We start from the raw sequence: 24,305 nt of genomic DNA on the forward strand, positions 1-24,305 counted from the left end.
TCTCTTTTGGGACGTCTAAATTAGGAACTTAGATCGGTGCAACTAACTTTCAACAAGGGCAAGGTTGTTGTAGCTTTAGACATTCTCTTTGCTAGGTACAGGCAACATTTTTTAGCAAATATAGCCTGTCGAAAATGCAAACTGTTGTGATAGAAAGCTTGGAGTGAATTGGGCCTGATATGGGCCATAACCTGGAGGATATAGAGGATCAACAATGTTATGTGAAATATCATCTCCTATCACCTTTCCTTTATTCAACTTGCCCAATACCTTAGGGATTTTGTTCGGCTCTCCCTTAATCCCAATGCAAAACATCAATTTCTCACAATTACAAATGTTCGAAGTAAAACTTTTACTTATATAAAAGCTAATTTTTACACGATTAAAGAGAATTAAAAAAAATTGCAATAATAATTTGAAATAAAAGTTTATGTTGTTATAAATCAATATATAAAAATTTATTTAAGTACAATAAAAATTATAAGAGTATCTTTAAATAAAATAATGAAATTTAAAAAAAAACTTTAATAGTTTAACCTTTAGACATCTACAAGGAAAAAAAAATTGCATCAACAAATAATTACATTTGACGATGTGGCCTTTAGTCATCAAAACAGACTGCAAAATTTCAATATATAATAAGATGAAGGCACATGTGCATTCCACATTGTATGATCATTGAAGCGGATGCTTTCTCAAATTCTCAATATTAGGATTTTTAGTAGGCATCAGGATTTGCCAAGAGATAGGCTTCAATGGTCTTAAACATTCCCGAGGCCTTTTCTTTGCCTGCCTTGATTCCTTCTTCCTTGAGCTCAAAGTCTCCAATGGTGTAATACTTACTAGTGGTCTTACATATGGATCCCCCAGCTGCAGAGGGTTCTAATTTGGTCTCGTAAGTTATTTTCTCAAGAGTGTTCATCAAAGCATCGCCTTCAATTATACTGTAACTATATACAAAATTTTCTTTGTCTAGTGCTTCTATCTTCTGCTTCACATAATTGAATTGGCTTCCTACAAGATGAAAGGAAAATATTAAGCTTTTGTTTCACAAATAAAAAAATAAAAAAAGAACTTTACTTGTAAGTTCTAATTCAATATATTATTCAAAGTATTTAGTTGCATGTATAAATTAACTAACCTTCTCCAAAAGTAACTTTCTTGATGCTCCCAGGCTCACCATTGCCTTCAATATACTCAACACTCTTAAAAGCCTGAGGAACAACCTTGGGAATGAGCTTGTCACCATCAAGGATACAAGCCTTAAACATCTTGGCTAGTGGGATTGAAGTAACAACCTCAGATTCATAAGTGAAAACACCCATGATTTTGTAATTTGGAAATGGTCACAGGATGAGAGAAAATGGAATTGATTGATATTTTGCAAAGAGATTTTTGAGGTGTGGAGATGTGAACCTGAAGCTATAATATTTATAGTGAAAGAATGAAGATTAATCCAGAAATTAAACACCTAAAAAAACTAAAAATTGATTCTGGTTTGTGTACTGATCTTACATATTCTTCAATTTGCAACAGCCAAGCTTACCATAAAGAACAAATTTATGGATCTTGAAAGCAGTCAACATCAGAAAAGGATTAAAAGGAAAGAACTCTAATATTTTAAGCACAGAAGACCTCAGATTCAAATGCTTGGCCTATTAGGAACTCATAGGTATATGGTAAATTGTAATTATAACGATTAATAAAAGATTTTTAAAGTTAGATTCATTTGCAGCTTTTAGCCATTAGGTATTCATTCAGTGCATTTGGTTAATTTTGAATCGAATTATCTAAAATCAAATTAACCAAATTATATTATTTTATTTTTATTAATCGAATTGAATTTTTTTTATTTTTCAAAAATTAATCGACTCAAATTAATTCAGTCAGTTAAGTTAATTTTTTAGTTAACTGAATAATAAAATATATTAAGTTAAATTATATTGAAATTTAAACTAGGATTTTGAAAATGTTCCAAAATTAAACAATACAAAAGAGAGAAAAGGGGATGATGAACTTATTATTTGAGGTGTGGGGAAGAAACAGAGAACTAGATGGTATTTATAGACTGCATTTGAGGCTGAAAATTTTAATTTCTTCATTTTTTTTGTTGGATATATCCAACTAGTCACTACTTTTCAAAGAATTTGCAATAGTCAAAAGAAGCATCCTGCATTAGAACTTTTCATAGTAAATCTCCAATTGGTCATTTTTGTTCCAATTCCTTTACTATGTATTTGCTTGATTTTTTTATTGAAATTCTTACATATATACGTAGAAAGAAAAATACAGGGAATAATCAAATGTGCTGACAAGGAACTTCAAATTGGACTAATTACATGGATAATTATGTTAAATTAAGTACTTTTATTTTTTCCCTAAACAAATAAACAATCAAATTTCTAGCATTTATGATATTAATTGGTTTAGACATGGCTAAAATGATAAAAAAAAAAAAAAAACATTTTTTGAATTTTATCACTCTATTTAGATAAGCTCCTATATTTTTATTATACTCAAATAAAGTTTTAGCTTTTAATTTACATTCAAATAAGCTCTTAATATTTAATTTATACTTAAATAAGTCTTTAATATAATACATGATAATGTAAGTAAGACATCAGTTTCTCAGTTCTCACTATCACAAGTACTTAAAGTAAAACTTTTACTTATATGAAAGTCAATTTTTATACGATTAAAGAGAACTAGAAAAATAAAAATTGCAATAGTAATTTGAAATAAAAGTTTATTTAGCTGTAAATCAAAATATAAAAATTTATTTAAAAACAATAAAAAATTATAAGAGTCTGTTTAAATAAAATAATAAAATTTTAGATTTTTTTTAATATTTTAACCTTTAGACATCTATGAGGAAAAAAGAAAGATTGGATCAAGAAATAATTACAATTGACAATGTGGCCTTTGGTCATCAAAACAGACTGCAAAATTTCAATATGTAATAAGATGAAGGCAATTTTTTTCTTACAAAAGCAGTTGCAGTAAAAGGATAAGGAAAAATATCTGAAATTTAAATTTTAAACTTTGATTTTGATGAAGACAACTTTGATTTTCTAGTTTATTAGAGAAAATAAAAACCAGAAGAATATGTACATCCTGGATTATTTGAGTGTTATTGATTTTTATGGAATTAAGATTTAATATATATAATATAAAATTTTGAATTTGAATTTCATTCAAGCATCCTGAAAAGCAAGAGGGAAAAGGAAAACAAACGAAACATAAGGTCAAGTTATAGCACAAGATTGGACGTCCATATCTATTGCCTTGTTCATACTACCTGGTATTCAAACAAAGCATTTTTATTAATCGATCTCGTAAAAGTTATCATATGATTTTAATTTCAATTTAACTACAATCACAAAATTCTAACTTTTCGGACAAAATGTCCGAAGAGAACTAGTGTACGTGTCAGAATTAGTCTCAAATTTTCTTCTGAAACTTGACTTTGTTATGTTCAAGATATGTAAGTAGTAAATCTTGAAAGATAAAGATACTAAACTCATCATTTTCAATGGATAGCTTTATTAGAAAACAACTTTTAATTTAAAGCTTAAACACATTCGATGCTTCTTTATTTATTACAGGCAGTTGCCATTTTCAGTTCAAGCTTCCTGGTAGTCAGGACAAACTGTGAACTCTTATTAGCAATGAGAAGGTCATGTTGACCAACAACTGCTAAAACTAGAAATTAAAAAAAAAAAAATAAAGGCACATATGCATTCCACATTGTATGATCATTGAAGTGGATGCTATCTCAAATTCTTAATATTTTGATTTTTAGCAGGCATCAGGATTTGCCAAGAGGTAGGCTTCAATAGCCTTGAACATTCCCGAGGCCTTTTCTTTTCCTGCCTTGATTTCCTCTTCCTTGAGCTGTAAGTCTCCGATGGTGTAATACTTACTAGTAGTCTTACATATGGATCCCCCAGCTGCAGAGGGTTCTAATTTGGTTTCGTAAGTGATTTTCTCAAGAGTGTTCATCAAAGCATCGCCTTCGATTATACTATAACTATACACAAAATTTTCTTTGTCTAGTGCTTCTATCTTCTGCTTTACGTGATTGAATTGGCTTCCTGCATATAGAAAGGCAAATATTAAGCTTTTGTTTCACTAATAAAAAAAAAAAAAAGGAACTTTACTTGTAAGTTCTAATTCAATATATTATCCAAAGTATTTAGTTGCATGTATAAACTAACCAACCTTCTCCAAAAGTAACTTTCTTGATGCTGCCAGGCTCACCATTGCCTTCAATATACTCAACACTCTTAAATGCCTGAGAAACAACCTTGGGAATGAGCTTGTCACCGTCAAGGATACAAGCCTTAAACATCTTGGCTGGTGGGATTGAAGTAACAACCTCAGATTCATAAGTGAAAACACCCATGATTACTTGTGATTTGAGAAATGATCAGAGGAGGGGTGAAAATAGAATTGATTGATATATTGCAAGGAGATTTTTGAGGTGTGGAGATGCGAACCTGAAGCCATTGTATTTATAGAGTAAGAATGCAGATTAATCTAGAAATTAAGCACCTAATAAAACTTGCAATTGATTCTGGTTTTTGTACTGATCTTACATATTCTTCAATATGCAACAGACAAGCTTGCTATAAGAACAAATTTATGGATCTTGAAAGCCGTCAACATCAGAAGACGATTAAAAGGAAAGAACTCTAATATTTTAAGCACAGAAGACCTTGGATTCAAGTGCTTGGTCTATTAGGGACTCGTAGGTATGTGGTAAATTGTAATTATAACGATTAAATAATCAGTTAATATTCTCTAAAAGGCAATAAAGATGTCTTTGTCAACTCAAAAGATTTATGAAAGAAAATATAATTTGCAAAATGTTGCAGGAAAACTGCAAAATGAATCCCAATATCAAGTACAACCTTGATTTCTAGTATATGTTTTTCCTTTCATATATATGAGATAATAAACTCAAACTTATCTTTTTATTACAGTGAAAACACAGATGATCCTAGCCAAAGACCACCACTCTCACTACCCAAAGTGAAATACCAAAATCACACCATTAAAACTTAGCTGACATGAAGAACAGCAAGCAGGAGCTGATAGCAACCTAGTTGTAGAGATGAGGATTTGCCAAGAGGTAATTGTCGTAATGTATAGATTTGTGGATCTATAGTTAGATACAGACTAAAAGAGTCACCACCAATCTCTTTTTTTAAGGTGTGATTGGTTACTAGACAAAATCTGTCACATTTAAAGAGGAATCTCAAGATTAACTTAGTTATTTTTAAATAGTAAATTCTAGTTCACGAAATCAAAATTTAGGTCCAGAAGTATAGTTATACATGACAAAGGTTATAGAATCCTCATAGCACCCATCCAAAAAATGATACTAATTTGATTTCAAGTTATCCAAATCTTAAAATATATTCAAAATTTATCAAATAATTTAATATTTAAAATTTTTCTTAAATTACTCCAATATGTTGGTAATAATTTAAAAATATTCCTTCATCTCAGGAGTATTCAAGGAGATTATTTGTTATACTTAGAAAAGGATCTGTCATCAGATTCATTTAATTTTACTCCTAGAAATAAATATCTATAAACCGAATTTATGACAAAAAAAATCATCCAATCTGTTGTAAGACTTTTTGTTGAAAATTATCCTCCAATCTAATGAAAGGATTTTTATGCAAAATAAAACAGGAAATCTTTTATTTTTTAAACTTGATTTTTTTGAAAATTATAAGACTTTATAATATGTCAGTAAAACTTTATTTTGTAAAAATATTGGCCCTCCAATCTGTTGATAAAACTTTTTTTTAAGTAAAAAAAAAGTTATAAGTTTTCTAATATGTTGGTAAAACTATATTTTAAAAACAAATTGATTCTCTTCCAATATGTTGATAAGGCTTTTATTTTAATATTTTTAATAAAAATATATTTAAAAATAATAGATAATCAAATAAATAAATAAAATAGCTAAATAAAAAAAAAACTTAAAGTAGTCTCAACTAAGTGGCTGGGCTGCACGACTTACTAAAATAAATCCTCACAATTCTAGATTCTACAAAGAATTCCACAAAAAACCTTACTGCCAAAAATCATATCTTTTTTCTAAATGATGTTTATTTCCCTTTTTTCTCAAGAGTTTTTGCATAATCATTTTCTCCATCCTTGTTCTTTGTCTGCCTTATAACAATTTATAAGGATTTTCTAGTCGAAAATTTTAGGGTTCGATTGAATTGTCAAGGATTTTTAAAAAATTTTAAAATCTCTTTAATTTAAGTAAAATCAATTTAACAAAAACCCTAGCTTCGATGCTCTATGATCCTTTTTTATTTGATTTCCTATTTCATGCCGGTTCAAAAAAACCCAAAAATTCCTCTTTGCTCAATTCTTGTGCAAGATTTTCAAAAACTTTTGTTTGATTTTCTTTTCTTTTCTTTTTTATTTATTTAGTTTTTATAAAAGAATAAACGAACAAATAAAAATAAAAATATTTGTTGGGGCAAAGCCCACATCAAAATAACATACATTGGGCTCAAAGCCCGACAATCTCAACAAAATTTAAACCAAGAATTTGGATGCACACCCCAAATGAAATGAAATGTCTACAGTTGCCCTCTTTGCATATTTTCACGAAACAGAAATGATGAAAAGACATAAACAACCATTGAGTATGGTTCAACTTAAGCAATTTTAAAAGAATGCAATTTTCAAAAAAATTTAAAAAGTTCGTCTAAACAAAGGCATAAAGCTTAAAAATTTTGATAACTCTTCTAAATAGAGGTTTAACAAATTAAACTCCTCTATATAGAGGCAAAGAAATCTAAATTAAGAAATGTGTTCTTCTATACATAGGCTAAACAACTTTAAAATAAGAAATGAGCTCCTTTATACAGAGACGAAGCAACTTTAAAATTAAGAAATGAGCTTCTCTATATAGAAGCTAAAACAACTTTAAATTAAGAAATGGGTTCCTTTATATAAAGGTTAAACAATTTTAAAAACTTTAAATAGAAAATGTCAAAACACATCCATTCACCCAAGTCCAGAAAAATTTTAGCTTGAAATCCAAATATTCATAACTTGAAAATTCAAGGGTCCACAAACTACAAAGATTCATAAGGTTCCATAAAAAATTTTGAAAAATTCCAATTCTCCAAAATTTGTAAAAAATTCGCAATGATTTCAAAATTCACTAAAAGTCAAGATTTGCAAAGATTTGCAAGAATTTTAAGTTTCACAAAGATTCCAATAGTTTGTAAATGATTCAAGATTCTCAGAGATTCTAGATTCACAAAGATTTCAAGTTTCGCATAGGTTCCAGATTCATAAACATTTCAGATTCACAAAATTTTTCAGATTTTCAAACATTCTAGATTCGTAAAAGTTTTACGTTTTGCATAGGTTCTAGATTCGTAAGAATTTCAGTTCTTCAAAAGTTCTAAATTTGCAAAGGTTTCAAGTTTCGTAGAGATTCTAAATTCGCAATGTAGGCACCAATTTTGTTCCTCTTGTTTTATTATTATATAATTTTATTTATTTATTTATTTATTTATTATTATTATTATTATTATTATTATTATTATTATTATTATTAATCTTTAAAACAAAAGGAAAAAAAGTAAAAAAAAAAGTCTTTGATTGCAACTCTAGTAGCTAAAATCAAGCTGCCATAATGGTCCAAATTTTTTCCTGACACTGCTTAACATGGCAACATGAAATCCGGTGACCAAAAGCCACCGGATGACAACCAAATTTTCCACAAAAGGATCCCAGAATATATAGGATCTTGAATCTCAAAAGCTCTATAAATAGAGCTAATCTTTGTAAGGAACGGATAAAAAAAAAAGGAACAATAAGAGAGAACACACACAATCAAGAAAAAAAAAACAACAAACAAAAAAAATTTCGAGAATGAAATTCTCGATCTAAGAAGTTGTAGATTTTTTTTGAAAAATCTGGGCTTGGAAAGGTGTTTAGAAAGCAAAAAAGATCATTGGGGGAACTTTTGAAAAAAATTTTAGGTTGTCGAAAACTGAAAAAGTTTAAATTTTTGGGTCGTCGAAAACTGGAAAAGTTTGAATTTTTTTACGACCATTGAATTTTTCAACACTAGAATTTGAAAAAGTTTGAATTTTTCAATTACTGTTAAATTTTTTTACCACCGAAATTTGGGGATCTTTGAATTTTTCGACGTCGTTGAAGTTTTCGGCCATCGGTGCACGATGGCAATCGATCAAAAACTAGGCTCCAAGGCGATCGGTATAGGGGCCAGGTTTTCTAGAGAGAGGAACTCTGGGTAGAGAGAGAAAGGGAAAAGGAGAAAATAAAGAAACAAACCAGAAACAAGCTTTTTATAGGCCCTTCAAAACGACGTCGTTGTGGACATCTGGACCGAACTCGACCTGCGTAGGATTCGCGCGCCAACCCGACCTGTTTCGCAAGTTTTTCCTTTTTTTTTTTTCGTTTTAATTTTTCTTTTTATTTTTTTATGTTGATTTTTATTTTTTTTATGATGTTATTATTATTATTATTATTGTTATTTTATATTATTACTGGTAATTATTTTTTTAAAATAAATAAATAAATAGAATAAAAAATGAAACTGAAATAAAATAAAAAACTAAAAAATATAAATAAAAAATTAATAATAATAATAATTATTTAAAGGAAATAAATTCTATTACAAGCAAAAATATTATTTAAATTTCACTAAAGTGTTGGGATAATTTAAAAAAATAAGTTTTGCTAAAAAATAAAAAAAATTATAAAAAATAAAATAAAATAAAAAATAAATTGTTTAAATGAATCTTTTAAATGCAATTTTTAGAGAAAGCTAAAAGAGTTTAATTTTATTTAATTATTACAAGTAAAAATAATTTTTTGGATTTCACCATAGAGTTGGGATAATTCGAAATTATTTTTACTAAAATAATGATTGATTTAAACAATATAAAACAATAATAAACAATTAATAAATAATAATAATAATAATTGATATTTTGAATATTTAAAAATATAAAAATTGAAAGAGTTCGATTTTTTTAATATAAACAAGAGATTAATATTTAGATTTCACCGGTGCGTTGGGATAATCTAAATTTCTTCTTATAAAAAATCATTAAAGAATAAATAATACAAATTTTTAAAATTACCATAATATTTAGATTTCACCAAAGAGTCGAGATAATCTTAAAATTTGTTCAAAATTTTGAGAACTCAACAAAGAGTCGGGATGTTCTTAAAATCCTTTTTAAAATAAATAATTAAAATATCTTATGACGAAGTTTCGAGAATTTTATGAATGGTTAATTTTCTCGAAATATTTTTTAAAAAGTAATTTTCTATAAATTTTACTAAAGCGTTGGAGAATTTATAGAATACGAAATAATAATAATAATAATGTTAATTTTGAAATAGAGAAAAATGTTTTAAAATAAATTTTAGGAAATTAAACTTAAATAAAAAAGACCCTATTATCAAAATTATAGGATTACGCATACTTAAATGGTACTGTTCTTCGAATGGGTGACGTGAGGGTACTAATACTTCCTCACTCGTAACCGTACTTCTAGACCTAATCTTGATTTCGAAAACCTAAACTTCTTTTAGTAAGTTTTAATTAATTTTAAAATTTTTACTAAAATATGATATTTTGGGTGGCCAATCACACCCTTATAAAATATTGGTGGCGACTCCAAAAATTTTCACCAAGTTTAGCAATCGAGTCCCCTCGGATGAAAAATCGTTGACAGCTTGGTGACTCCATTGGGGACAAATAAGAGTCAAGCCAAAAATTAAACATGCATCATCCAAATTTTGATTTTATGATCTTTTCGATATTTAATTTTAATTTTTTATCTCCGAACATTAAAAAAAAAATTTTTGGTTTCATTTGGTTTTGATATGTTATTATTTTATATTATTGCTAATTATATTGTTAATTTTATTTGTTACATTCCCTTACACACGTGCATATTTGCATTCATGCATGAGCTCTATACCCGGACTCTCAAATCTATCCTTTTTTAGGAAGGAGTAGAGTACCTACGCTTTCTTGGGGTTATAATGCCTCCGCTTGGGCTAGCGAAATACTTACACTCAAGTTGAACCCTTTCTGTTGATAGCCCATTATAGGTGAGGATCGGGAGCCTTACTAGTCCAGAGTGGACGATAGTGAGGATCAATTTGGGAACTTTTTTAGCCTATGTTAATTACCAAACTATGCATATAGTGAACCTTAAGAAACCAACCTTAGATAGGGCTATACCATTTTTTATTATACCGTAAATTAGGACACATAAGAGAATATTTATTTTAATGTGATTACTAACCTTATCTTGTTTTGATCTCCTTTTGTTTCATGATCATGCATCATAAAAAACACTTGCATATAGGATGTGTTTATCAATATGCCAATATCAGTAAAAAGATTTTCAATCTTGCTTCGAAAACACTATCATGATGTTCTCAATTTCGAAGCTCACCATATGTGAAGAGATCAATGTGGTGATAACTCTATCATTAAAAGCCTAAAGTAGAATGGGAAATTGTTTGAAAGAATCTGAACAAGAAATTTTGCCTAAAGAAATTAAGTTGGAACTTCAACAAAATGACATTTCTGAGTTGGTCAAGATCTGGTGCTATGTAACAACTTCTAGGAAGATGGCTTTTGAGGAAAAATATGGTTATATTGCTTCACTGCTTGAGGTGCCTACGAAAAATCAATTGATAAGAGCTTTAGTTTAGTTTTGGGATCCTGCATACAAATGTTTCATATTTAATGAAATAGATATGACACCAACGATTGAAGAGTATACTACATTGTTATGGTTGCATATTCCCAATCCAGACAAAATCTATTGGCAAGGTCAAAAACTTGGATCTCGAAAGAAACTCGCTTGTATGATGGAGGTCCCCACTCAGAATGTGAATTTATATATCCAAACAAAAGGCAAAAGTGATTGCATCTAGTGGGAAATCTTATGTGATTACATCATCAAACACTTAGAGGATGAACAAGGAATGAGAATGATAGCTTTGGCAATTTATGGCTTGATCATTTTTCCAAAAGTCCAGGGACACATTGAGGTATCGGTGATTGACTTTCTCGAGTATGTGGACAATAAAATCAATCATGTTCCTTCTATACTACCAAAAACCTTTAGATCATTGGATCATTGTCGAAGAAGAGGATGATGCTTCATAGGGTGTGTATAGTTACTCTACATTTGGGCAAAAAGTCATCTTTAACATCTTATGGGTAAATTTCGTCCTACTTATAGTAATAAAAGTAGGCCAATTGAAGAATGTTGCAATGTTGAGTGGCTAGAATCAAAGACCAAGTAAGAGTGGGTATTAATTTTGCAAGATCTCACTAGTGCTTAGGTTATATAGAGAGCTCCATGGATGCCACGAGAAGCCATGTTATACAAGTGTGGTGATAAGCCATGGGTTGCATTTTTAGGATCGTGGGGAGGTATAAGCTATGCTCCGACACTGGTTCATCGACAATTAAGGTCAAAGCAATTTGTCCCAATGACTCATGGGCTTTAAGAATTAGAATTCTCTTTTGAGGAATCAAGATTTCTAGGAAAGATAAAAAAGATTATTAGAGAGTGGAAGCAAACTTAAAGAGTAGATCATGGGGGATATACAGACAAAGCCATATCTAAATATCTAATATGGAAAAGTTAACAGGTCACAAGCAAAGTTGCTCCTAAAGAAAACAAACCATGCCACCAAAAAGACACCTATTGTGAAAAGATTCTTAAGGATATAAAGATTATGAAGCGTAAATTTGAAGAAGAAAAAATATATGAGAGCTTGAAAAGAAGAAACTTTGGCATGAGATTAACGAGTGAAAAGACAAGATTGATAAGAGTGAAGCAAAATCTTGAAGGCTTAAAAGTGAATAAGAAAGATCTCTGAAAGCTGGCATAAGTCCATCACCACAATGACTACAGAGCTTGAAAGATCCAAAAAAAATGCAAAACAGTTTTGGTCCAATTTATTATCTAAGGAAGAAAAGCTTAGTCAATTTGTGAAAGAAAATAAGGTACTACAAAGTCTCATAAATGACTTGAAACAGCAAATGCATTATCGACATGAAGCCATTCAAGTTTTGAGAGAAGAACGAGATCAATTTGAACATAGAGCACAGTATTGGAAGAAAGAATATTAGTTAAAAAAATTTTAAGCCACCCATATAGTAGAACAGATAAGAGAAGTCAGCTTTAAAGCAAGAGACATGGCCCAAGAAGCTAAACAAGTGAAAAAAAGAGGTTTACCCAGGACAACATAGCCTATACTTGACCAATTTTCTAGAGAATGCTTATGAGCAGTACAAGCATATAGGGCACTTTTTTTGAAAATTTTAATATTGTAATGAAAGAAGTATTTAGTAAGCATCATGTGAAGTTATGATATGGTGGTTCAAGTTTAGACTTAAAATCTTTTGCAAATATTGGATATATAATAAGCACATCCTTTGCATTCATGCATTCATGCATCATATGTGTGTTTCATTTTTTTTAAAAAATGCATCGTGACTAAAAGAAAGAAACCTCAAAATAACAAATCTTAAAGAGTTTTCTTTAACTCAATCAAGTGCAAGGATGGTTAGGCTGTCAAGAAAAAATAGATCAGATCACTCGTCATCGTTACAACACTTGCTCACAAGTCAGAATCATGGAAAGCAAGCAAGCATCTAGAATAAAAAGAATAGAAAAAGCTGAATTTGATATGCAAGAGCAAATAATTAGGTCTTAACAAGAGTTGATAGAACAAATGACTAGGACTCAAGAAGAGACTCGAAAAAAAATGGCTGCAATGATGGACATGACGAGGAAAATGACCAAAAGAAAATGGGTTGCAGAAGAATTAACTACTGAGAAAGTGCCTCAAGCCTAAGAAAATACTAGTGATAGGGAATATCTGTTGTATCCACTAGGGTTTACTCTGCCTTATGCTCAAACCTCTCATTAAATGCATCCACAAATGATATAGCCTTAAAGGCAGCCACATGCTCAGTTTAATTTACCTTCATTCACAGTTCAACCATGTAGTCAAGGACATGTTGGTTTAAATATTGGGCAAAGTCATGATGAACCCATTATGGTCTCAGATTTAGAAAACCCAAAAGAACAAGAGAAACTAAAGAAAGGCATGCTCGAACAATCTGAGAATATAAAGGCACAACAAAAGTTAGATCTCTTAGAAGAAAGGCTACGAGCTATTGAAGGTGTAAATATTTTTGGCACAATTAATGCCAGTGAACTCAATTTGGTTTCAGATTTGGTAATCTCAGTAAAGTTTAAAGTACCAGAATTTGAAAAATATGATGGAACCAAATGCTCTCAGGCACATATCACTATGTTCTGTCAAAAAATGATTGGGCACACAAACAATGACAAGTTGCTTATCCATTATTTTCAGGATAGTCTTACTAGATCAACTGCCAGATAGTATATTCAATTAGATATGAGTCATATTCATTCATAGAAAGATTTAACTAAAGAATTTCAATACAAGCATGTCACAGACATGGCTCCAGATAGATTGTCCTTGCAAAACATGAAAAAAAAAAAAAAGCTAATGAAAATTTTAAAAAATATGCCCAGATATGGCGAGATGTTGCCGCTCAGGTTCAACCTCCTCTCACTGAAAAAGAAACAACTATTCTATTCATCAATACTCTTTGAGCACCATACTATGATAGGCTCATTGGTCATGCCATGAAAAACTTTGCTAATATGGTGATTACAGAAGAGATAATAGAAAATGCCATTAAAAATGGAAAGATTGATTGTGGTGATGTTTCTGGATCAAAGAAAAGAGAACCATCCAAGAAGAAAGAAGTAGAAGTGCAAGCTGTCACCACTGAAAAATTAAAACCAAGACTTTTTATCCCAAACCATTCATATCATATATACCAATCTTCTTACCCAATCATTTCTAATATTTCTCAAAACCTATACCATTACCAACCAATGCAAACCCAAACACCTACTTTTCAAGCCAATGTTCACCCTTGAGCACATTCACCATGACCTTTTCCTCAAGCAAATACCATAGATTTTAATCGAAAAAAACCTCAAAATAATCGAGAGCAATAACGATTTGATCTTATTCCTATGACATACACGAAATTGTTCTCTCAGTTATTCCAGAAACACTTGGTGGTTTGATAGCCTGTAGAGCCTTTAAAACTTCCATATCCAAAGTGGTATGATCTTAAAGCTTCCTGCAACTATCATTATAGAATTCAGGGCCACTCTCTAAAAAATTATGCGACTTTCAAATGTAGGGTGCAAAGCTTGATTGATAACAAAATTTTAAATTTCACAACTAAGGCCAGACCAAGTGTAAAGGCCAATCCGTTACCTAATCATGGTGGAGGTCAATAAATGCTTTAAATAGTGAGACAACTTAGAATATTAAAAGAGAAGTAAATGAGATCAAAACCCCTATGGATGAAATATTTGCTACCCTTATGAAAACAAATATGATTCATCCAATACTTGAAAACTCAAATGATGGAAATTTTACATATAATTCAGATCACACTTGTGAATTTCATATGAGGATGGTTGGTCATTCTCTTCAAGATTGTAAAGCATTTCGATAAGAGTTACAGAGAATGATGGATTCTTTCTTGGTTGAATTTTATGAAAAACATTAAAAAAGTTCAGTGAATGTTATGACGGAAGACTCGTCTAAAAATAGGCCTTATCGAATGAATTTTGAGCCTGTTACCATCTTCTATGAAGAGAAACTAAGTGTTAAGGTTAATAAGCCAGTTCATATGAATTTTAAGCCTATCACGATCTTTTATGATGAAAAATTAAGTGCTAAAATTGATGAACCAGTTTGTTCAACTATGCCAAAGGTGACAATTGAGGTCCCTAACCTATTCCCATACAAATCAGATAAGGCAGTCCCTTGGAAATATGATTGTAATATCATATCATAAGGTTTGGATAATGGTTCTCTTCAATATGGCTCATGTGATACAAGTACAATAAATGTAATTGGTGTTTGGGGCATAACTCAAAGTGAGCGATGCTATACCTCAGAAGCACTTAAGAAAACACAAAAAGAAAAAGCAAAGGAAAGGGAAACAAGCTTAGAAAAAGAAGATAAATTACCCAACAATCAAAAGACTTACCCAAACCTAGTCTTAGATCGAGAATGTAAAAATTTAGTTACAGAAAAAAAGGCTTGTGAGTTTTTTAAGCTTATTAAGCACAGTAAATATAGTGTGGTGGAACAATTAAATCACTTATCGACTCAGATTCTATGCTCTCATTATTGTTAAATTCTGAGCCTAAAAAAAATGCTTTACTCAAAGTACTTAATGAGGCTTATGTAGCTCACAATATATCTATGGAGAAACTTGATCGCATAGTGAAAATATCACAGTGGAAAATTATATATCATTTAGTGATAATGAAATTTCATATGGTGGTAAAGGTAATGCTATGCCTTACATATCTCCAAAAGATACAAAGATCATATGCTAGCAAATGTGCTCATTGATAATGGATCTTCTTTGAATGTCATGCCTATGATTACACTATATAGATTGCCAGTTAACATGTTTTACATAAAAACAAGTCATATGATAGTGAGGGCTTTTGATGAGACTCGTTGTGAAGTAATAGGTGATATAGAGCTATCAATCCAAATTGGACCATGTACTTTTGATATAGTTTTTCAAGTCATGGACATCGTTCCTTCCTATAGCTGTCTTTTAGAAAGACCATAGATTCACATGGCAGGAGCTTTCCTTTCACTCTACATCAAAAAGTGAAATTTATAATTAATGACAAGGTGGTCATTATTGCTGGTGAAAAAGGTCTGTTGGTGACCAAACCCTTTACTGCATTATATGTTGAAGCAATTGAGGAAGCTCCAGAATGTTATTTTAGATCCTTTGAATTTGTTAATGCAACCTATGTGGGTGAAAGATCAAAAGTGTTTATTATATGTCTATCCAAAGCTTTCAAGATGGCACTTAAAGAAGTGATAAGAAAAGGATAATAAGTGTGGGCTGACTTGTAAGGGATGCAATGACCATGGATGATGCTTAAGAAAGATGATCGATTTGGGCTGGGGTACAAGCCAACTCGAAAAGAAAGAATGAAGTTCATAAAAAAAAAAAAAAGAAAAAAGATTGGCTCATTTTCTGGGATAAAAAGTAAAAACTGAAAGCCTATCTTTTTTCCCCCTTTGCGAGACTTTCATATCAGCTAGTTATATCTATCCAGATGTAGCAGGTAACATAGAAAAAAAGTTCACACCATTATTAAAAGATATCTTCACTAAATTTTTGACACAAATAGTGGGTGAAGAAAAGAAGAATGAAGATCCAAGCTATCCATGGGTTTATCTTACTCTTCCTGGTGCAAAACTGAAAAATTGGCATATTGAGGAGCTACTCATTGTTTTTAAATTTTTTTCAAAGTAACGTGTTGAACCAAATCTAAATACATGTCTTATGTGTGTTTTTTTCCTCATTTTCAATTGAATAAATGACAAGTGTAGCACATTTATCCATTTCTTTTGCCTTTTTCATTTCAATTCCTTGCATTACTATACATCTTTCTACATTTCGTCCATTTCACTTATTTTCAAGTATTTGAATAATGAATATAAAGATCATCATGACAATATTTCAGGATTTGATTTTGAAAATTTTGTTTATATTAGTGAACTCAATGATGAAGAGAATGTGAAAAACCATGCAATATCCCCAGAATTATTGAGATTAGTGGAACAAGAAGAGAAGCAAATCATGCCTCATCAAGAAGCCACTGAAGTTGTTAATTTAGGGAATGAAGAAACCAAAAAGAAAGTTAAGATTGGTACTTCGATGTCATCACCAATAAAGCAGGAGTTGATAAAGTTACTACATGAATATATAGATGTATTTGCTTGGTCATATCAAGATATGCCAGGGCTGGATACTAAAATTGTAGTGCATAAGCTACTGCTAAAGCTTGAGTGCAAACCAATTAAATAGAAGCTGAGAAGGATGAAACCTGAAATGTTGTTGAAAATAAAAAAAGAAAGTGAAAAAGCAATTTGATGCGGGATTCTTAGAAGTGGCCAAATATCCCAAATAGGTTACGAATATAGTCCCAGTACCTAAGAAATATGGCAAAGTGAGAATGTGTGTTAATTATTGGGATTTGAATAGAGCAAGTCCAAAGGATAATTTTTCATTACCTCATATTAACACTTTAGTGGACAATACAGCTAGGCATTCTCTGTTTTCATTCATGGATGGATTTTCAGGCTATAATCAAATTAAGATGGCATAAAAAGATAAGGAAAAGACTATTTTTATAATAGTATAGGAAACATTTCGCTATAAAGTCATACCCTTCGGTTTGAAAAATACTAGAGCAACTTATCAAAAAGCTATGGTAACTTTATTCCATGATATGATGCACAAAGAAATAGAGGTGTATATGGATGACATGATTGCCAAATCTCATGAAGAAGAAAATCAAGTGACTAATCTCAGAAAGTTATTAAGAGATTAAGAAAGTTTTAGCTCAAGCTCAATCCAACTAAATGCACTTTTGGTGTAACTTCAAGAAAATTACTAGAATTTATTATCAGTAAAAGAGGAATAGATGTAGATCTAGATAAGATACATGCCATCCAAGAGCTACCAACTCCGCACACGTAAAAGGAAGTAAAAAGATTTTTAGGGAGATTAAATTATATTGCTTATTTCATTGCCCAACTTACACCTAAATGTGATCCTATATTTAAGATTATTCAAAAACACGGGCTAGGAGAATGGAATGAATATTGTCAAATGGTGTTTGAAAAAATTAAAGAATACTTATCAAACCCACCAGTATTAATGTCATCTGTCTTTGGAAGACCTCTTATCCTATATTTAATAGTGCATGAAAAATCAATGGGATGTGTTTTGAGGTAACATGATGAAACAAAAAGGAAAGAACAAGCCATTTATTACCTGAGCAAAAAGTTTACTGATTACGACTTAAAGTATTTACCATTGGAAAAGATGTGTTGTGCATTAGCTTGGACGACTTGTCGGCTCAAACAATAAATGTTGTATCATACCACTTGACTTATTGTAAAATTAGACCCAATCAAGTACATCTTTAAAAAGCCTTCATTGTCAGGAAGAATAGCAAGATGGCAAGTTTTACTTTCTGAATATGACATCGTATATTTGTTCAAAAAGGCAACCAAAAGAAGTGCTATTACTGAATTTCTTGCAGAACACGCTCATGAAGATTATGTGCCTGTGACATTTGATTTTTCAGATGAAGACTTAATGTCTGGACTGCACATAGATACAGAAGAGCATAATGAAGATATATGGAAGATGTTTTTTGATGGTGCATCAAATACTTTGGGGTATGGTATTGGAGTAGTTTTGATATCTCGAGAAGGAGATTACTACCCAATCACTATAAAACTAAATTTTGATTGCACCAATAATGTGGCAGAATATGAAGCATGTGTTCTGGGTCTTCAAGTTGCTCTTGAAAAAAAGGCCAGTGCTTTAAAAGTTTATGGAAACTCTACCTTAGTCATATACTAATTGTGAGGAGAATACGAAACTCGAGACTCAAAATTGATTTTATATGAAAAGTACATATCAGAATTGATCAAAGAATTTGAGAATATTTGGTTTCATCATTTACCTCGAGACGAGAATCAGATGGCTGATGCTTTAGCTACATTGGCAGTAATGTTCAAATTAAATGAAAATGTTGAAATCCAATCCATCAAATTGAGCTTGCAAGACAAACCAGCTTACTGTTTAAATGCTGAAAAAGGAGTTGATGGAAAATCATGGTATTTTGACATATTACAATATGTAAAATACCAATAGTACCCAGAGCACATATCAGAGAATGATAAGAGAACTTTGAAAAGGTTGGTAATGAGTTTCTTTCTAAATGGAAAAATTTTATATAAGAGAAGTCGATACCAAACACTATTGAGATGTGTGAATGCTGTTGAAGCCAAAAAGTTACTAGAAGAAATTCATGGAGGTGTTTGTGGAACTCATGCAAATAGTCACATGATGACTAAACAAATAATGAGAGCAAGATACTATTGGTTGACAATGGGAAAATATTGCATTAACTATGCTAAAAAATGCCACAAATGTCAAATTTATGCAGACAAGATTCAAGTTTCTCCAATATCCTTGCATGTTATGTCAACACCTTAACCTTTCTCTATACGGGAAATAGATGTGATAGGGCCCATTACACCAAAAGCCTTAAATGGACATTGATTCATTTTAGTGGTGTTTGACTACTTCACAAAGTGGGTAGAGGCAGCTTCATATTCTAACGTGACAAGAATGGTTGTTTGTAACTTCATCAAGATAGAGATCATATATCGATATGGCCTTCTATAAAGGATCATTTTAGATAATGCTCTTAATTTGAATAATAAAATGATAACTAAGGTATGTGCTCAGTTTAAAATTAAACACCATAAATCAATGCCTTATTGTCTAAAGATGAATGGGGCAGTTGAAGTGGTCAATAAGAACATAAAGAGAATTATTGAAAAGATGACAGATGTGTATAAAGATTGGCATGAAAAGCTACCATTTGCATTACATGCTTATCGAACTTCAATTCGGACATCTACAAGAGCTACACCATTTTCATTGGTATATGAGATGGAGGTGATGTTACCCATTGAAGTAAAAATTCCTTTCTTGTGCATTTTTATGAAAGTTGAGTTAGAAGAAGCTGAGTGGGTTCGCGCTCGATATGAACAATTGAATCTCATCGAAGAAAAGAGATTAGCTGCACTTTGCCATAGCCAATTGTATCAAAAAAGAATGATGCGAGCTCATGACAAGAAAGTTTACCCACAACAATTTCAAGAGGAAGAATTAGTATTTAAAAATATTCTTCCTAACCAACAAGATCATCGAGGAAAATGGACTCATAATTGAGAAGGTCCGTATGTGGTGAAAAAAGCTTATTCTAGTGGGGCACTGATCTTGGCAAGAATGGATGGAGATGATCTGCCAAATCCAATCAATACCGATGCAGTAAAAAAGTATTATGCTTAAAAAAAATAAAATAAATTTAAAAGATATCTAAGTTGAAAACCTGATAGGGTAGCTTAGATAAAAATAAAGGGGATAGTGAATGGAGTGGCTCAATTCTCAATATCTGCTAGAAGATTTCAATGGTTTTGGGCTAGTTTGGTTTGCCACATTTTTGAAAAGTCAAGGGCACCAATTAAGAGTCTTCAAAAAAGAATCCATGATGAATTAATTCATGATGATCTGAATATTTGTTATGTGATTACTTATTGTCCTTGTTATATCTTTTTTTATAATGCGTGAAACACTTTTCCCTTTTTTTCAAATAAAATACCTCTTTGTTTATCCTTTCTTTTGTCCCTCTCATTAAAAAGAAAAATATACAATGTGTTATAATTGTCGTAAAATTCAAAGAATTATGAAGGAATAACAATGACCATAAAAGAAACACACATTATTTTGAAGGAGATTTAAAATGATAAGCAAAATAGTAGGGAACAAAGGTTAATGAGAAAAGTGTCCTATAAGTCATACAGTGGTTGACATGGAATATGGGATATGAAGAGAAATCTTTTTTTATCTAAGCTTAATCAACTGCTGAATGCTTGGGATTCAAGAAAAGAAGAAAGGAAACAAACTTTGAGAAATTTTGAGGATTAAAGAAAAATGACAACAAAAAAAAAAGAAAGAAGATGGTCTTTCCATTTGCATAATAAGTGCATTTGCATCATGATCATCATTTATTGCATGGCATTACAAAAACATGAAAATTTCATTTACGTATTCATGTGACACGACAGATGTATGGGTTTAAGACAATCCAAGACTAATAAAAGAAAAGTCAAAAGCAGGAAAGATGTGAACCCTTTGTTTAGAGAAATCTTTCAAATACCATTACCTCTCAGATTTTGAATTTAAAGTTTGTTGCCTCTGGTGAGATGAGATTTTTAAAATTTAAAGTTTATTACCTTTGGTCAAAGGAGTTTTTTTTTTTTTTAATTTCAAAAGCCTCTGGTCAGAGGACTCTATCAAAATTAGGAATGATTTGTAAGATCAAATGGCATAATCTATAAATCCTCTCAGATCTTTAATTTAAAGTTTGTTACCTTTGGTTAAATAAGCCTTTTTAATTTAAAGTTTGTTGCCTTTGATTAAAGCAGCTTTTGGAATTTAAAGTTTGTTACCTTTGGTTAAAGGAGCTTTTGAATTAAAATGAAACATTGAACATAAAGTTTTTTTTTTTGAAAGAAAATTTGAAAGGCTCCTCTAAATAGAGGCTATAAAACTTTAAATTCAAAAAGCTCCTCTCACTAGAGACAACGAACTTTAACTTCAAATTTTCCACAAAAGGATCCCAGAAGGTCTGGAATCTTGAATCTTAAAAACTCTATAAATAGAGCTAATCTCTGCAAGGAACGGACAAAAAAAAATAACAATAAAAGGGAACACACACAATCAAGAAAAAAAATAACAACAAACAAAAAAAAATTTCGAGAATGAAATTCTCGATCCAGGAAGTTGTAGATTTTTTTTTTTGAAAAATATGGGCTTGGAAGGTGTTTAGAAAGCAAAAAAGATCATTTGGGGTATTTTTGAGAATTTTTGAAAAAAATTTTGGGTCGCTAGAAATCGAAAAAGTTTGAATTTTTCGGTGACCGTTGAATTTTTCAGCACTGAAATCTGAAAAAGTTTGAATTTTTCAGTGACCATTGAATTTTTCAGCCACCAAAATCTGGGGATCTTTGAATTTTTTGGTGCCGTTGAAGTTTTCGACCATCGGTACACGGCGACAGCTGACTGAAAACTGAGTTCTACGACGACCGACATAAGGGCGGGGTTTTCTAAAGAGATGAGCTCTGGGTAAAGAGAGAAAGGGGAAAAGAGAAAATAAAGAAAAAAAACCAAAAACAGGCCTTTTATAGGCCTTCAAAACATCATTGTAAGAGAGAAAGGGGAAAGGAGAAAATAAAGAAAAAAAACCAAAAACAGGCCTTTTATAGGCCTTTCAAAACATCATTGTTTTGGATGTCTGGACTGAACTCGACCCGCACAAGATTCCCGCGACAACCTGACCCGTTTCGTAGGTTTTTCTTTTTCTTTTTCTTTTTATTTTTTGTTTTGATTTTTACTTTTATTTTTTTATGTTGATTTTTATGTTATTTTTTATGATGCTATTATTATTTTTTTTATTTATTTTATATTATTACTGATAATAATTTTTTAAAAAAATAAATAAATAGAATAAAAAATAAAACTAAAATAAAATAAAAACCTAAAAAAATATAAATAAAAAAATAAATAATAATAATTATTTAAAGGAAATAAATTCCATTACAAGAAAAAATATTATTTAAATTTCACTAAATGTTGGGATATTTAAAAAAATAATTTTTGCTAAAAAATAAAAAATATATAAAAATAAAAAATAAATAATAAATTGTTTAAATGAATCTTTTAAATGCAATTTTTAGAGAAAGCTAAAAGGGTTTAATTTTATTTAATTATTGCAAGTAAAAATAATTTTTCAGATTTTCCCATAGAGTTGTGATAATCCAAAATTATTTTTACTAAAATAAAGATTTATTTAAACAATATAAAACAATAATAAAAATTAATAAAAAGTAAAAATAATAATAATTGATATTTTGAATATTTAAAAATATAAAAATTGAAAGAGTTCGATTTTCTTCAATACAAACAGAGATTAATATTTAAATTTCACCGATGAGTCGGGATAATTTAAATTTTTTCTTATAAAAAATAATTAAAGAATAAATAATACAAATTTTTAAAATAACCATAATATTTAGATTTTACCGAAGAGTCAGGATAATCTTAAAATTTGTTCAAAATTTTGAGAACTCACCAAAGAGTCGGGATGTTCTTAAAATCTTTTTTAAAATAAATAATTAAAATATCTTATGATGAAGTTTCGAGAATTTTGTGAATGGCCAATTTTCTCAAAATATTTTCTAAATAGTGATTTTTTATAAATTCCACCAAAGCATTGCAGGATTTATAGAATGCGAAATAATAATAATAATGCTAATTTTGAAATAGAGAAAAATGTTTTAAAATAAATTTTAAGAAATTAAACTTAAATAAAAAAGACTCAGTTATCAAAATTATAGGATTACGCATGTTTAAATGGTGCCGTTCTTCGAACGGGCAATGTGATGGTGCTAATACCTTCCTCACTCATAACCATACTCTCGAACCTATTCTTGATTTCATAGACTTAAACTTCTTTTAGTAAGTTTTAATTAATTTTAAAATTTTTACTAAAATATGATATTTTTAGTGGCTAATCACACCCTATAAAAAGATTAGTGGCGACTATGAAAATTTTCACCAAGTCTAGCGATTGAGTCCCTTTAGACGAAAAATCATTATGGCACGCAAGAAATTCAAATTTGTAAGAATTTTCAGATTCATAAGAATTCATATTCGCAAGACCTTAAAAATTCACAAAACTTTCATATTCGCAAGGAACTAAGTTTCACAAGAACTTTAGATTCGCAACAACTTCAAGTTTGTAAGAGCTTCAAGTTCTCAAGAATTTTAGGTTAGTAAGAACTTCAAGTTTGCAAGAATCTAAAGTCCACAATAATTTTCAAATTCATAAAAAATTCAACTTTGTCATTGTAAAGATTCATAAACTGTAATGCCAATATTCAAAGATTCACATTCAAAGGATTTCCAATAATCTCCTATGAGATTACCATGTCAGTAAAGTTTTTAGTTGCATTCTCTATCACCTTTTCATAATAGAGCAACTTCAAAGTACTCACAAATAAAACTATTATCTCTTTTTCGATCAATGGTGGCTGAACCTAAGCAGCTATGTCTTTCCACTATTGGGCATATTCTTTGAAAGACTTTGTTGCCTTCTTCTCTATGCTTTGTAAAGAAAAGCGATTAAGGGCTAAGTCAATGATGTGATGATGTTGGTTAATAAATGCCCAAGTGAGCTCGTACCAAGAGTGGATGTGAGTTCGATCTAGCTGAACATACCACCTTGCAACTAAGCCAGGAAGGCTATCTTGAAATACATGCATCAATAGCTTTTCATCATTGTTGTAAGCAGCTATTTTTTTATAATACATGGTGACATGAGTTATTGGACACTTACGACCATCATACTTCTTAAACTCTGAAAATTTAAATTTTGAAGGAATCACAACATCTAAGACCAAACAAAGGCTGGCAACATCCATGGAGCCAT

The 24,305-nt window shown here is 30.4% G+C and overlaps 2 protein-coding genes across 2 annotated transcripts; both read right to left on the bottom strand.

Moving 5' to 3' along the window:
* Positions 1-497: 497 nt before the first annotated feature.
* Positions 498-1,325, bottom strand: LOC149512701 (major allergen Pru av 1-like). Its single transcript, XM_089751594.1, has 2 exons — positions 1,142-1,325; positions 498-1,014 (listed from the first exon to the last, which is right to left on the bottom strand). The coding sequence occupies exons 1-2, from the start codon at positions 1,323-1,325 to the stop codon at positions 719-721; spliced, it is 480 nt and encodes a 159-aa protein (XP_089607720.1). The 3' UTR covers positions 498-718.
* A 2,473-nt stretch (positions 1,326-3,798) lies between these two features.
* On the bottom strand, positions 3,799-4,405 carry LOC149512702 (major allergen Pru av 1-like). The gene is made up of 2 exons (XM_089751739.1): positions 4,222-4,405; positions 3,799-4,094 (listed from the first exon to the last, which is right to left on the bottom strand). Exons 1-2 carry the CDS (start codon positions 4,403-4,405, stop codon positions 3,799-3,801), a joined length of 480 nt encoding a protein of 159 aa, XP_089607865.1.
* Positions 4,406-24,305: the final 19,900 nt, after the last annotated feature.

The sequence above is a fragment of the Durio zibethinus genome, chromosome 22 (assembly GCF_047325235.1).
Source record: "Durio zibethinus cultivar Kanyao isolate XHJ-2024 chromosome 22, ASM4732523v1, whole genome shotgun sequence".
NCBI lineage: Eukaryota > Viridiplantae > Streptophyta > Magnoliopsida > Malvales > Malvaceae > Durio > Durio zibethinus.

What these genes read in the sequence shown, in the direction of transcription:
- LOC149512701 (XM_089751594.1), bottom strand. Translation starts at nt 1,325, where the DNA reads ATGGGTGTTTTCACTTATGAATCTGAGGTTGTTACTTCAATCCCACTA. An exon ending in GAAAGTTACTTTTGGAGAAG is followed by an intron (nt 1,015 to 1,141) that starts GTTAGTTAATTT and finishes TTCATCTTGTAG; the next exon opens with GAAGCCAATTCAATTATGTG.
- LOC149512702 (XM_089751739.1), bottom strand. Translation starts at nt 4,405, where the DNA reads ATGGGTGTTTTCACTTATGAATCTGAGGTTGTTACTTCAATCCCACCA. An exon ending in GAAAGTTACTTTTGGAGAAG is followed by an intron (nt 4,095 to 4,221) that starts GTTGGTTAGTTT and finishes TTCTATATGCAG; the next exon opens with GAAGCCAATTCAATCACGTA.